The following is a 13,590-nucleotide window of genomic DNA, read 5'->3' as shown; positions in this document are numbered from 1 at the left end:
GATCATAACAATTTTACGTTACAGTATTCCCTGTAAAGTGACACAGATGCGTTCATGCGAGGAAACTGTGCTTGCAATGCGACAAATCGACCTCCTAGCCAAGATTAATTACAAGGAAAACTAAAATCTCTGATAAGTCGATTTTAAGCAACTGCATGATGTCGGTGAATACTTAGCCTAATGTAGCTATGTCATATATTATGTAGTATTCAAGTATTTTTGCTGCTGTTCAGCGGTCATTGCCTTATAAGGAAAGGCAGTCGTGCCTCTCTGCAATAGGCTGAGAACTGCCGCCTGCAGTTAACCCTTATCATGCTGAATTTTTCTTAAGATATTTACCGTTTTGGGGTCGCAAAGACACATTTTTATGTTTGTATGATAGCGCAGGTTATTCCATGTATGTGTATAAATGTATCAGTCCGTATTTTAAATATATGTTCACGTTTATGATTGTATTTTGTTGTTCGCTTGTGTGTGTGCGTGCGATTTCTTTCCTGCTCGGAAGAATACGCGGCACAGCTTTTGTGGTATACAGGCAGTGAATGATTGGGCATTGCCCAGGGTTTTCACACGTTCGTTTGCCACTGTAGTTTATTTTTCACAGGTCTTATAGCAGCCGTTGGCCGTCAGAAGGCAGATGTCAGATGAGCTGAGTGCTTGAGGCTTTGAAGACCAACCAGTGACCTACATATTGTACATTCGCGGTCAACTCTCATGTGCATTGAACGTGTACATGAGTTTAAACAATTAAGTTACTAACATACTCTAATTTAGGCTACTTGTAATCAGACAACGAAATACATTGTATCTTAATGCAAATTTTCCAAAGGTAATTGCTATTTAATAAATAGTTTAGAGCGAGTGGATACCCGCGATGTTTAACCTGGACAGAATATCAAGCTTTAAGAATAAAATTCACCAAATCTAACAATTATTAGGAATTTCAAATCTGTCATTTTAACCTGCCAAGTACTGGCTATTGATGATGAATCCCAATGCCACCCATTTGATTAGCCTATTTAATGCATCAGTGGACTGCATTGCTTTAGTGGAGAAAAATATAAATTAACACTATAAAAAACACTGTTCAGAATGTAAAGTCTCAACATGCTGTCCTTTGATAATCTAATTTATTAATGTCTTAGCGTCAGGGTATGGGGTTTTGTATAACCTAATGTTTGTTCAACATAAACAAACTTTTGTACATAGCTCAGTTCTTCACTTCAGTAGTCCTATCTGTATTCATTTTTAAAATGTTAATATCTTCCTCAAAGTTGTCCCTCCACTGATATAAACTTAAAATGGATCGTAAATCCATACGATTAAAAAACCTTGCTGATGCTGATAATGATTTAACCTGTTAGGCTACCAGAACTGCTAAATGCCAACTGAAGAACTCATCAAGCTTAAACTTTACAACTGCCACAAGTGTGCCTTTCTTTGCATCATAAAGAAGGAATTCTCGATCAGTACTTGAAGAGCTGCAATAACGACTCTTCATTTGCTCAGTAAACCCGCGGCACAGGGCAGACCAGCCTCTCCACCGCCCCTCCTGATGTGACGTCACGCTCATCGCTATTTGCATGAAGTACGTTGTACAGAGCATTTGAGAGTTAAAACTGAATCTCGCTTTAGAATCGAAAGAACATACGGAGCGGGAGAGCGCGTGACGCCTCACCGAGAAGTGCACTCATATTATCGCGCGCGCACTGAGAAGTTAAAGCGCGCCCTGAAAATGGAGCTGCCCGCCGCGGGTGAGCATGTCTTCGCGGTGGAAAGCATCGAAAAGAAACGCATTAGAAAGGTTTGCGGTTTTCTCTTAACAAACACTTTACATTTCCAGCCTAAAACGTGCAGGTAAGGGTTTGTTATTTTAAAAGAAAGAGCAGAAGAGTATACATTTGTTTCCGAAAGCCAGGAAAATTATTTTATTTACAGTAATTCCCAATCATAACTGACTTTGTTTTTATGATATTTGCAGGGAAGGTATGAGTACCTGGTCAAGTGGAGAGGCTGGTCTCCAAAGTAAGTTTCACTTCAAGATGTCTCTTGCTTTGCTATTTTAATGTTGTTGTGTTGTGTTGTGTTGTGTGTGTGTGTGTGTGTGTGTGTGTGTGTGTGTGTGTGTGAGAGAGAGAGAGAGAAAGAGAGAGAGAGAGAACGAGAGAGAGTTAGCGCTTGCTAACTAATCCAGGAATGTCATAACTTGAGTCTGTGATGGTAAATAATAATGTTTCAAATGTAAGCTTTATGCTGTAGCCTATAGAAATGCGTTTTTTTCCTCAAAATGAAACGTATATAATACTATTAGTATACCGACTAGGATGTAAAGCATCAAACATGTAACTTGGTATCAGTAGGCTATTTTTTACTCCCTAACATTCTTAAAGATCCGTTTAGCAGGACCTTGTTTGTGGCGTTAGTCGTTCAGATGACAGCCAGGTTAGATAGCTCGGTTCAGGGTGCTGGTGATATTCATGCTTCTCTGCTCTCCCCCTCTCTCCTTGCTCTCCGCCTCCTTTCTTCTCTTTATAGATATAACACGTGGGAGCCAGAGGAAAATATTCTGGACCCTAGACTTCTCGTCGCTTTCCAAAACAGGTGAGACATAGCAGTCTTGACTTGACACTCTGAACTTGCACAGCCGAAACGGTAGGAGGAGGGAAGACGCTTTCGTTGCCGCTTAGCTCATGCTCATTCTTTTTCACTTTCTCTCACTGACAGAAGGGGGTGCACACAGGAGATGGAGAGAACTTGTGCGCATGCGCGCCATAATATTTGACTGAATTTAATTTCGCGGTACACCAATACCACGGTCCGGGACCAGCCATTAAAAAGTGTTTACATACAGACGTGGCCAGAAAACGTGATCCTTGAGACACCTTTCATTCCTTATGGAACCATTTTATCTCAACAAACGCGCCGCCCTTTACATATTGTACTATTATTCATTTCGTCCGGTTTGGCTGACTGTCCGCTTTTGGATATAGCCTACTCTCTAGACGCCCTGAACCGAAAGCATTGCTGTAAGCGCAAATTCACACTATTTTCTGTTAAGCTTACAGCCAAAGTGTACGCCCACACTAATTGACTGTATTTTACGTTACAAATGGGCTACACGTGCATTCACGCCTCCACGAAATTCCACACACATTTTTTTTTGTCGGGTATTCATCCCCTTTGACTGGCACCTGCGCGCTCCATCGAGACGCCGAATTCTGTTTGGGGTAATTGCATGCACCCCTTGAGTATAGAAACGTTCTAGGTCGTCTAATTAGGTTTTTGCAATATTATTTTATAGAAGGTCGATGAGAAAAGCTGATGGCCCATTTTTTTCTACAGCCTATATGCGTAGTTTGAGCTAACAAATAAACATAACCAATTGGAAATAAGGCAAATTAATAGGCTACGTTTTGTCATCTTTGTTTTTCTTTTTTCCTTTCCAATAGGGATTGTTCACCAAATTATTAAACAAGGTGTGTAGCCTACTGCGAAGCAACACAGAATGTTCTTTATTTTATGGGGGTAAATTTTATGAATGCCACTGGTGGGCAATTTAAAGTCAGATCATATTTGAAAGGATAAACAAAAGCTGGGGAAGTTGTGGCCTAGTGGTTAGAGAGTTTGATTCCTAATCCTAGGGTTGTGGGTTCAAGTCTCGGGCTGGCAATACCATGACTTAGGTGCCCTTGAGCAAGGCACTGAACCCCAAACTGCTCCCTGGGTGCTGCAGCATGAATGGCTGCCCACTGCTCTGGGTGTGTGTTTACAGTTTGTGTGTGTGCACTTTGGATGGCATAAATGCAGAGCACAAATTCTGAGTATGGGTCACCATACTTGGCTGAATGTCACTTCACTTCAAAGCAGGCAATAACATGACCATAATTCACTCTCAGAAATAAAGGTACAAAAGCTGTCTCTGGGGTACTTGCCTTTGCTAATATTTGTCACTTGTGTACTACACTATATATACACTTTACTCTTAAGCACCCTTTGGGATAAAAGTAGGTGTACCTTTTGAAAAGGTACTGCCCCGGTGGCAACTTTTGTACCTTCTTTCTAAAAGTGTGGGGCAAATCGTCAGAATATATCAAAAGTTAAATATATTAGCATGTGTCTTATTGTCAATTTGGTCTCTTTTTATCATGATGGTCTATAATCTAAAACTTTTCCATTCAGGGAGAGACAAGAGCAACTTATTGGTTATCGTAAACGGGGGCCAAAACCAAAACATCTTCTCTTGCAGGTAATTAACCATCACTTACAAACATGCATATGAACAGTGTATACAATCAACATCCGTGAAAAATCATGTCACTAATTGCTTCTACTGCAAAGCTCATTGTTGGTTTGTCTGATTTCTAAGGTACCATCATTTGCCCGAAGATCCAGTGTTCTTTCCGACCTTCAGGAGGTATCTCAGGGTGAGGATTACCAACCCGAAGCAACTTCAGACCTGGTCCAAAGCCAGCAATACCAGCTTAACAGCAAGAAGCATCATCCCTACCAGCCCAAGTCAAAAGACAAGCAGGGAGAGGCTCGAATAAATGGAAAAAAGAAGCACTACTACCAGCTCAACAGCAAGAAACACCATCACTATCAGCCAAACTCTAAAATGTATGACTCACTGTATCAGAGGGTCAAGGAGACCAAAGTTCCTGAGTTGACTGACAAGGAATGGAACTTATCTCCAGCTCTAAAGCAGAAATGGATCCAAGATAAGGATTCTGGGTGCCTCAGTAAGGTGAGGAATATAACAATGGGGTTGAAAAAGCTTCCTAAACTAAATGGTGAAGCTGACTTAATCATGAACACAAACAGTGATGCAAAGGAAGACAAAGCACCTCCTAATGGAATAAGCAGCAAACTGAAGATTGTGAAGAACAAGAATAAAAATGGGCGCATTGTCATTGTCATGAGCAAATACATGGAAAATGGCACCCATGCTGCTAAAATTAAGGAAGGAACATCAGATTCTGAGGAAAAAAGGCAAGCACAGAATTGTAAGTCCTGTGGAACAGATGGGGGCACAGAGAAAATAAAGCACACAAAGAAGCAAAGTCTTGTGAAAGGGATAAAAAAGGACAGTAAAGCTGAGACTGCCTGTTTTAGGCTTTCGAATGGACTATCATCTTTTGGAGGGGACAATCCTGAAAAAGCATGCTCCATAGAGTTTGAGACAAACAATTTAAAGAAGCCTGGTAACACTGGAGATGATGTACCTAATGAAAAGCCCTTGCAACTGGCAACCAAAACCAGTCTGACTACAGTTCCTTTTGAGAAGAGTGATCAAAGAGGCATCCAGTCTACTCAATATGGTCCCATAACCTTACCTCAAAAGCATTGCTACTCTGAGACAGACAGTGACAGTAGGGAGGCTAAGAGGTTCCTAAGTTCTCAGAGTATAAGTCCTCAAAATACTGACTTGTCTTACTCTTGCAATGATACCACACACTTCAATGACCATCAGCACGCTAGCGGACATGACTTTGAAATCCTGGACTCCAACCAAGATGAACCCATAGACCTCAGCTGTGTAAGGTCGAGAGAAGAGAGAAGAATTCATACACATTCTCAAATTGGAAACTCTATATCGACTGGGAGAGAAGCAGTCTCTACGCCAGAGCAAGTAGAGAAAGAAATGAAAAAATCTGTTCGAAGCTTTACACCTTTTCTTGGGAATATAATAATCACAGATGTCACAGCAAACTGCCTCACAGTGACATTCAAGGAGTATGTTACAGTTTAGGAATATGTGATGGATATCAAGTCTATAAAGACTACTGACTGTTTACTGTGAAATTGTAAAAATGTAAAGCATGTCTCATCATCAAGTCCTTAAACTTGCCTGAAATGTTTGGAACAATCTAGTGTAAAGTTTTGATATAGTTTCAGATTGCATTTGATTGAACTGATCTGAATTAATTTTCAGATTTACACATTTAACTATTCCATGTTAGGGATAGAAGAAAGAAACTAAACAGGCTTTCATGTTAATAGCTTGTATCAAATTAGCTTAAAGCTGTATGCAGTGCTGTATTTCAAAAGGCCTAAATATAAGAAGCACTTACTACATGTGTAATACTGAGAAACATTTTCTACTGATCTGTCTTTTATAGACTTCGCTTTACAAATAAAATGTGTTATTTAGGTTTGTCTAAGCATATTAAAAGTTGTATTTTATGTTCTTGAGTAAGATCTTAGTCTTTGTCTATATGGTTAGCAGGTGTGTGTGTGTGTGTGTGTGTGTGTGTGTGTGTGTGTGTGTGTGTGTGTGTGTGTGTGTGTGTGTGTGTGTGTGTGTGTGTGTGTGTGTGTGTGTGTGTGTGTGTGTGTGTGTGTGATGAATAGAAGTGTTTCTATTAAACTCACGTGAGAAATGAGCAGATAGGCCAAATGAAAGATAGCAAAACATTACCATCATGTTAATGCATAAGATATCAGTATCAGAATGAAATTTGCATAGCCCTTACATAGCACATGGATTAGTGACACTTGGACTTTTGTCATGTGGATTTGCTGCTTTTACTCCACACAAAATGCATGTTTTTTTTTTTACAAATATGCTTGAGATGGGCACTCATTCTCAGTTCAAGACTAGGAATAATTTGTTGATTTAATTACTTCCATTACAAAAAAAAAAAAAAAATAATAATAATAATAAATAAAATAAAATGAACATTAAAAAACATATGCTTGTAAGTTTAGCACAACTCTGATCAGTATCATCCGATGATAAACACGTCTGTGGGAGTATTGGCATCAGTGTTTCTCCTCTAGAAAACAAGGACAGTAGGACGGTCTTTAATTATGAGCGTAGATCTATGCATATATCTGGATACTTATTATCGAGATCACACAAAATATCATATTTAAAACATCAATGTCAAGACAGAAACGTTTCATTTTCTCGGCCGTTGGATAAGTTTTTATTTAGGAGTTAATCACATATCTTGCTTTCATGTTGATATTGCCTCAGAAAAACCCAGAAACAAGAAATTCCGTGAGGTATCAGGTAAGAGCAGATATAATTAAGAAGGAAACGTGGACCTGGTGTTCTAATTGATTTTTCATCTTTTGTTCAGATAAGGCTCACGGATGATTGTATAAATCGAATCTTGTGTCGCAGCATTTTAATAATGGGCTTTTTTTTTGTCAAAAAATAAAAACGGGCCTATCGAATGGGATAGCCTATTTTAAAAAAAACCTGAACTCGGTAGGTTATACTATGATAATTGTGGACACGTAGGCTTAGCCCAAGTTGTCACATCTGTGAAGGTAAGTAGCCTACAGACTGCGCAAAGAAAACAAACAAAAAAAAAAAAAAACATTAATGAAAAAACCTAATGGGTTTACCGAAGCCGTCGGGCTGAAATAGCCAAAAGCGCTGGCATTTCAGCATTAAACATATGTGTCTTCAGACCATTACAAACTTTGTTTATGCACATTACTCCATACAAGACCGACAAGAAGATATTCATTCCGTATAGGCATCGTCAAAGGTTTATATGTATAAGGCACTATGGCTATATGCAATAAGGATATAACATTAATCATTATATGCTTAATGTCTTTCGCTTTATAAGCTACTATCACTGGGCTTGAATGAAGCTTTGAACAGCCTGATGTAGCCTACAAAACTCGACTCATTTTTTTTTTCAGCGCTAACATGGCGGACAGCAAACATGTCTTTCTCACGGCAAGATCATGATTAGTATCAGTCCATCCAAAAACTATGGTAGGTTAAGTGGTGAAATTTGTGTCAAAGGTGGGCTTCGACAAGCACTTCAGCCTCACTGAAACGGAATCAACCATTTCCTTTGCTGCACCGTCTGAGATAAAGCTGCTCTCGCTGCGGTTATAAAATGGCTTCCTTTGGTCCATCCACTTTATTTGCGATCAGCTTTTAAATTCAGCTTTACTGTAGTGCATTTTAGCTGTAGCTGGCTAATTTCGACAGGTTTAGTTAAAAGACAGCTTGAATAGCTTCTTTTGAAATAAAAAAGTAATACAGATTACTTACAGATTTTAGATTATACACAGATGGTTTAAGTAAAATAAAGCGTTTTGATAATGAGAGAGGTAGGCTACAGATGCGTTTTAAAGCTTGAGATCATTAAACTAGTGTAGCTATATGTTTAAAATACCGACGATAATAAGTGATCACATTAAATAATAATAATAATATGATCTAAATACAAGTTGCCTTCGAGAACATAAACATAGTCTAACTCCAATGTTTATCTCGCTAAAATAATTAATAGAATATATGCAGTTGTGCTGCTTTTTTAAAGATAACAGTCGTTAATACAAGTTTTCCCAAGGTTTTTATTGGCAAAGCTTATACATTTTATGTGGCATAGGATATTTATTTATTTGGCGAATGTAAATCAGTAACTTATACATTTTTGATTTTATAATTATATAAAATATAAAATAATATAGCCTATATAAGCTATGACGATTGGTAAACTAATATTCAGCAAAAAGGGCTGGATTTATGGTCTTATTTATGTGTAAGTAGGCTATGGACACAATGTGACCTAAATAATAATCCAACAAAACCAGGGAATCCGTGTAAATATTTTGGTAAATCAAATTACATCGAAAAATATATAAATATAGCCTATTTTTTACATTATCGAAAATTGCATCAAACAGACTGAAACAAACGAGGCAAAAGAGAAGTGTATTTGTCATTTCCCTTTGTAAATTGTGCAGAATTTCTCATGCTGGTTGCCCAGAAACGAGTTAACCAATAATATTCTTCCGGCTCGCTCTAGAGTCCTTATACGGATATAGCCTAACCACTGCAGCAGTCAAACCACCAATCCGAACCAAACGCAAGCCTGCCCTTTACCTGTTTTGTTATGTACATAAAGACTGAAAATGAAAACTAAAGCTTTGATTTTATTCTGGAGAAATCTTCACAATACATATCGTACAAAATTCATTATTTTGTAGCGAATGCACACCGAATAAACCACCTTAAACGTAATTTACAAGCCACAAAGTGAACAATCGCTATATCGTTCATTGTCATTTTCAAAGTTTTAAGATATTATTAAAAATATTATTGTTTACAGGCCTAAATATAGCTGTGATGTTACATTTAAACGCCAGTTACAATTTGATAATATCTAAAATTCACACAGGAACATATTAATTTCATAATTCTGCATGTGCGATTTTTTTTCCTGCCCTGGGGTGCGTTTCCCAAAACCATAGTTGCTAACTAAGTTAGCAACTTTGTTGGTTGCTATGCAATTTCCCATTGCCAACCAAATAAGTTGCTAACAGGTTAGCAACTATGGTTTTGGGAAACGCACCCCTGTTTGAGACCCAAGTGATTGTGCAGAACTGACCACAAGATTGGTAAACATTTTCGGAACGCTTTTATGTGGCCATGAATGGTTAAATGCAATAAATTAATGACTGTTTTTCCTTCATACGTGTAGCTGTTATTAATGTCTGCTTGCAATTTCAATACTTAGGTAAAATGAATTATATTTATAGCCTAAAATGTTAGATTTGAAATATATTTTTCGTTAAACCAACATAATTATGTGAGATTTATTTATTTATTTATTTTTTTACATTGAATTAGGATATATGGAACACCAAATTATAAATGTATAATTATATATTTATTTTAATAATATATAAAATTATATTATCTTCATCATTTATTCTAAAATTAAAATATATAAAATAACAGAAATAAATAAATGAATAAAAAATAAAGAGCTATGGATACATAGTCTGGCCTATGTAGGATAATCGTTTTTTAGGGAACCATTTAAGAGGTTAGTGCATTTGGCAACTCTTGTTAATAAAAAGTTAATATTTATTAAATGTTGCATTCGCATTATTGTGCTGTATTTTTTATTTTTGGTTTAGTTGTCTTTATCAAAAGTTAGCGTTGTTGTCATCTTTTGCGTATTGTAATAAATACGATATTAGCAGCCTATTATCTTTTAGAATTATTTCAGTAGCTAATTAAATTAGCGTAGTTATTTTATAAATAAAGTGTAAAATAATAAATCTATCTACAATGGCGCTGTTTAATCAGTTAGCTTTTTATTCTTATTTTGTCAGGAAAAAATGTCAATCAAATAATTGTTTTAATTAATTTAATTATTTTCGAAAGCGTAGTTGAAGAAAAAAAAACCTTAAGATTCTTTTAGCAGCGCTACATTTAAGCAGAAGTGTGGACTAGGCAACTGGATAAAATATAAGTAGTCTATATAATCTTTTTTTTAGAGAAGTAACAACAATCTTAGACCTCTAAGAGAAAATAATGTGGCAAAGTAGTTTACCTTATAGCCTACTTTAAATCATTATTTAGTATATTCACAGCCCGTTCTGTTTATTTAACGGCATTTAAATAAAATGTATAGCCTATAAGACACGAAAAGAAACAATTATTTTGTATAGGCTCTTATTCTCCCGTAGAACTCATACTAAAACCAATATTAATCTCTATGATTAGTTTGTCGTAGGCTATATAAGAATTTCTGTTTGACTTTGGCTGGATTAATAAAACAGTCTTGTGAATAGCAGAATATTGATCAGAATATGATGGCATAACGTTACATGTTCCTATAATAACAGACGTACAGTAGCCTATATCAAAATAGCTAATAACAGAAAAATCTTAACGAATTATGCATCTTTGAGAAAATACAGATTTTTTTTAGAGTAGGCTATGTAGGCTATAGCATAGGCTAACGTTACACCTCCTTGTCCTGCTAACGTTAAATTGATTACGTTTTCCTGTAGTCTTGACGTAGCGTTTACGATGGAGAACTTTAACCTTCTGATGTGTTCATTTAAGTATTGAACCGATCTTATAATTCTGTCAATAATGCTGGTATGTCACTAAGAGCAAGCCTTGGACACTTAGCAACAGTGGAGCCAATGATCGGCCTCCAAATCTTTCCACCTACACGCGGTGCCACGGCAACATGCTTACGAACGTGATGACGTCTGGCTGCACGAGAATATTATGGGCTGTATGGAATTTTGAAGCTAGAGCAGGCGGACCGGACTCGCGCTCTCAGTTAGCTACGCTGCAAGCTAACGGTAGACGAAGGTAAACATGGAGCTGTCGGCTGTCGGAGAGAGAGTGTTCGCGGCCGAATCAATCATCAAGAGACGAATACGACGGGTATGTGTTGTGTGAGAGATATCTTGAACCCCACCCCCGCATATGTGTTAATGTCGTTGGCTCGCGCGAACGAATTCTTTTTTTTGTGTATGGCACGCGCAGGGTCGAATGGAATATCTCGTGAAATGGAAGGGCTGGTCACCCAAGTGAGTAATACATGCCCATCCTTTCTGTTGTGCCTCGCGCTGGTGTTTTGGTGACAGTGATGGCTGTCAACCCATCTAGATATCGCGTGGGGCGTAACGTTGCATCCAGTGGCAGGTTAACATGCTGGTTGTTACGTGCAGACTGGTTTTGGCAGATGGCATTAGCTGGCCCTGCTAGCAGGCCGATAGAGTAACGTTAGTGGTTTAAATGAAGCAGTATATTGACAGTCATCACGTGAAACTTTTTTGTTGTCACAGGTACAGTACTTGGGAACCAGAGGAAAATATCCTAGACTCGCGGCTGTTCGTTGCCTTTGAAGATAGGTATAAAATAAATAAATAAAGATGAAGTAAAACTATTAAAAAATACAGACATTTTCACTCATGCGCTTGTATTTTCATGCAGGGAGCGTGAGAGAGAAATATTTGGACCCAAGAAAAGAGGACCTAAGCTCAAGACTTTTCTTCTAAAGGTTAGTGTAATTTTTTTATTAACATAAATAATAATAATAATCTTGATTAAATTATCTAGATATTGTGTATAATTTTTTTCACTTAATCTTCACAAAAGCTATTGTATTTGCACTATTTCATTTTTTTATTGTCTGTGTAAATGAATCAAACGAACATAATTTGGAGTTCTGCACTAATTTTTCAAAATCATTACATTTTACAGGCCCAAGCTAAAGAAAAGTCAAAGTCTTACGAATTTAGGAATGATTTATCACGAGGCATTACATATCCCAGTCCAGAGCCTGTAGTAACCCCTAGAGCAAGAGAAGGACTACGTGCTGTAGTTCCCACAATTTTCCCTCCCAGCACAGTCAACCGAGGGGAGAGTGTAAGGATTCCACCTCCAGAATCAAGGGAGCATCGTTCTCCACACTCACCCAGACCCAGCACTGATGAATTTATCCTCATCTCAAAAAAGAGAGGACGGAGGCCCAAATTACGCTTCACAGATGGCTATACAAGTTCCTTACATCCAGAGTATTCAAAAAGAGCAGCAGACGAAACCATGGCAAGCATTCCTTCCAAAATGGCAAAGTTAGGTTTGGGAGAAGAGGAAGAGAGATGCTCTGAAATAAGTGGGAGAATTAAGATATCTCACAAGCACATTGATGCTACCTATTCACACAAACAAAACAGAGTTGTTCCAAGCAGAAGTATCCAGCACATTTCTTCTGAGTGGAGTTTGCATTCCAGCAGAGTTAGTGCAGACTTACAGGGACACAGGAATAATCCAAAGACAAGCCACTTTCATCATAAACACCTGAAGTACCATTCAAAACAAAGAACATTTGAACATGCAGATTCCACCAGCAGACACCCTTCACTTATTGCCAAAATTCCAGTGTCACGCATATTTGGAGAGCCAGATGAGGGAGATGCTTGGAGACCCTCCTTCAGCAATGTGGAGAAAGTCATAGTTACTGATGTGACGTCAAACTTTCTGACTGTAACAATAAAAGAGAGTAACACAGATAAAGGCTTCTTTAAAGACAAAAGATGATTATTTACTGCGACCAGTATGCTCTTTTATTGTCAAAAATGTTCATTGTAGTGTGTGTGTATATATATATCATAATTTTTTTTTTCGTTTTCTGTCACTGAAAACTGTATTTATTGTGAAATTGCTGCTTAAAGAGATTTGCATGCACTAGACACGTTAAACAAAGCGGGAACTGCGTTCAAATACATACAGTTCTCAGATCGTTTGTTGTAAAGTAAGTATTAAATACAAATTGTTAACCTAAATATATAAAAGTATCATATGTCTCCCAGACGAATATTAAAAACGTTTATGTACATACCAGGAATTGACATTTTTGCACACTAGCCGGTTTATTATTATCATTATACATATTATATATTTGTGTCACATCACGTTTTTAGTTCTTGTAATTTACGCTGATTTTATGTTGTCATTTAATGTTGTCAGCTACCTTGTACACACAAAACAGCGACTTTAACAATTTATGCATATAAAAGTGTAAAATGAAAATATTTTCATCTTTAACTCAAAAGTAAAATGTAGAATTTTGAACACTTTTCTTGTGTATCTCTTTACTTCAGCTTAAATTCGTATTCATAAATATTTATTAATGTTAAATTGTATAAACGTAGACTACTAATTATTTTGTTGGGCGATTTTGTAGTTGGGGTTATCTATGAATTGTGCGAATAAATGTTCTTTAATATGACGTTAAATAGAAAAGCGCACCACCCATGTCCATACTCAAATCATACTGAATCATAATTTTACAAATAGGC

General features: G+C 37.2%; 2 protein-coding genes across 2 annotated transcripts; both read left to right on the top strand.

Annotated features, from left to right (window-relative positions):
• The first annotated feature begins 1,563 nt into the window (after positions 1-1,563).
• LOC132151952 (E3 SUMO-protein ligase CBX4-like) lies at positions 1,564-6,196 on the top strand. The gene is made up of 5 exons (XM_059560520.1): positions 1,564-1,804; positions 1,982-2,025; positions 2,536-2,601; positions 4,180-4,246; positions 4,367-6,196. Exons 1-5 carry the CDS (start codon positions 1,736-1,738, stop codon positions 5,747-5,749), a joined length of 1,629 nt encoding a protein of 542 aa, XP_059416503.1. The 5' UTR covers positions 1,564-1,735; the 3' UTR covers positions 5,750-6,196.
• Positions 6,197-10,979: 4,783 nt separating this feature from the next.
• On the top strand, positions 10,980-13,130 carry LOC132151953 (chromobox protein homolog 8-like). Its single transcript, XM_059560521.1, has 5 exons — positions 10,980-11,170; positions 11,273-11,316; positions 11,575-11,640; positions 11,723-11,789; positions 11,993-13,130. The coding sequence occupies exons 1-5, from the start codon at positions 11,102-11,104 to the stop codon at positions 12,827-12,829; spliced, it is 1,083 nt and encodes a 360-aa protein (XP_059416504.1). The 5' UTR covers positions 10,980-11,101; the 3' UTR covers positions 12,830-13,130.
• Positions 13,131-13,590: the final 460 nt, after the last annotated feature.

Source organism: Carassius carassius, chromosome 10 (genome assembly GCF_963082965.1).
Source record: "Carassius carassius chromosome 10, fCarCar2.1, whole genome shotgun sequence".
In the NCBI taxonomy this organism is placed as follows: domain Eukaryota; kingdom Metazoa; phylum Chordata; class Actinopteri; order Cypriniformes; family Cyprinidae; genus Carassius; species Carassius carassius.
This window is presented reverse-complemented; position numbering and strand designations above follow the sequence as displayed.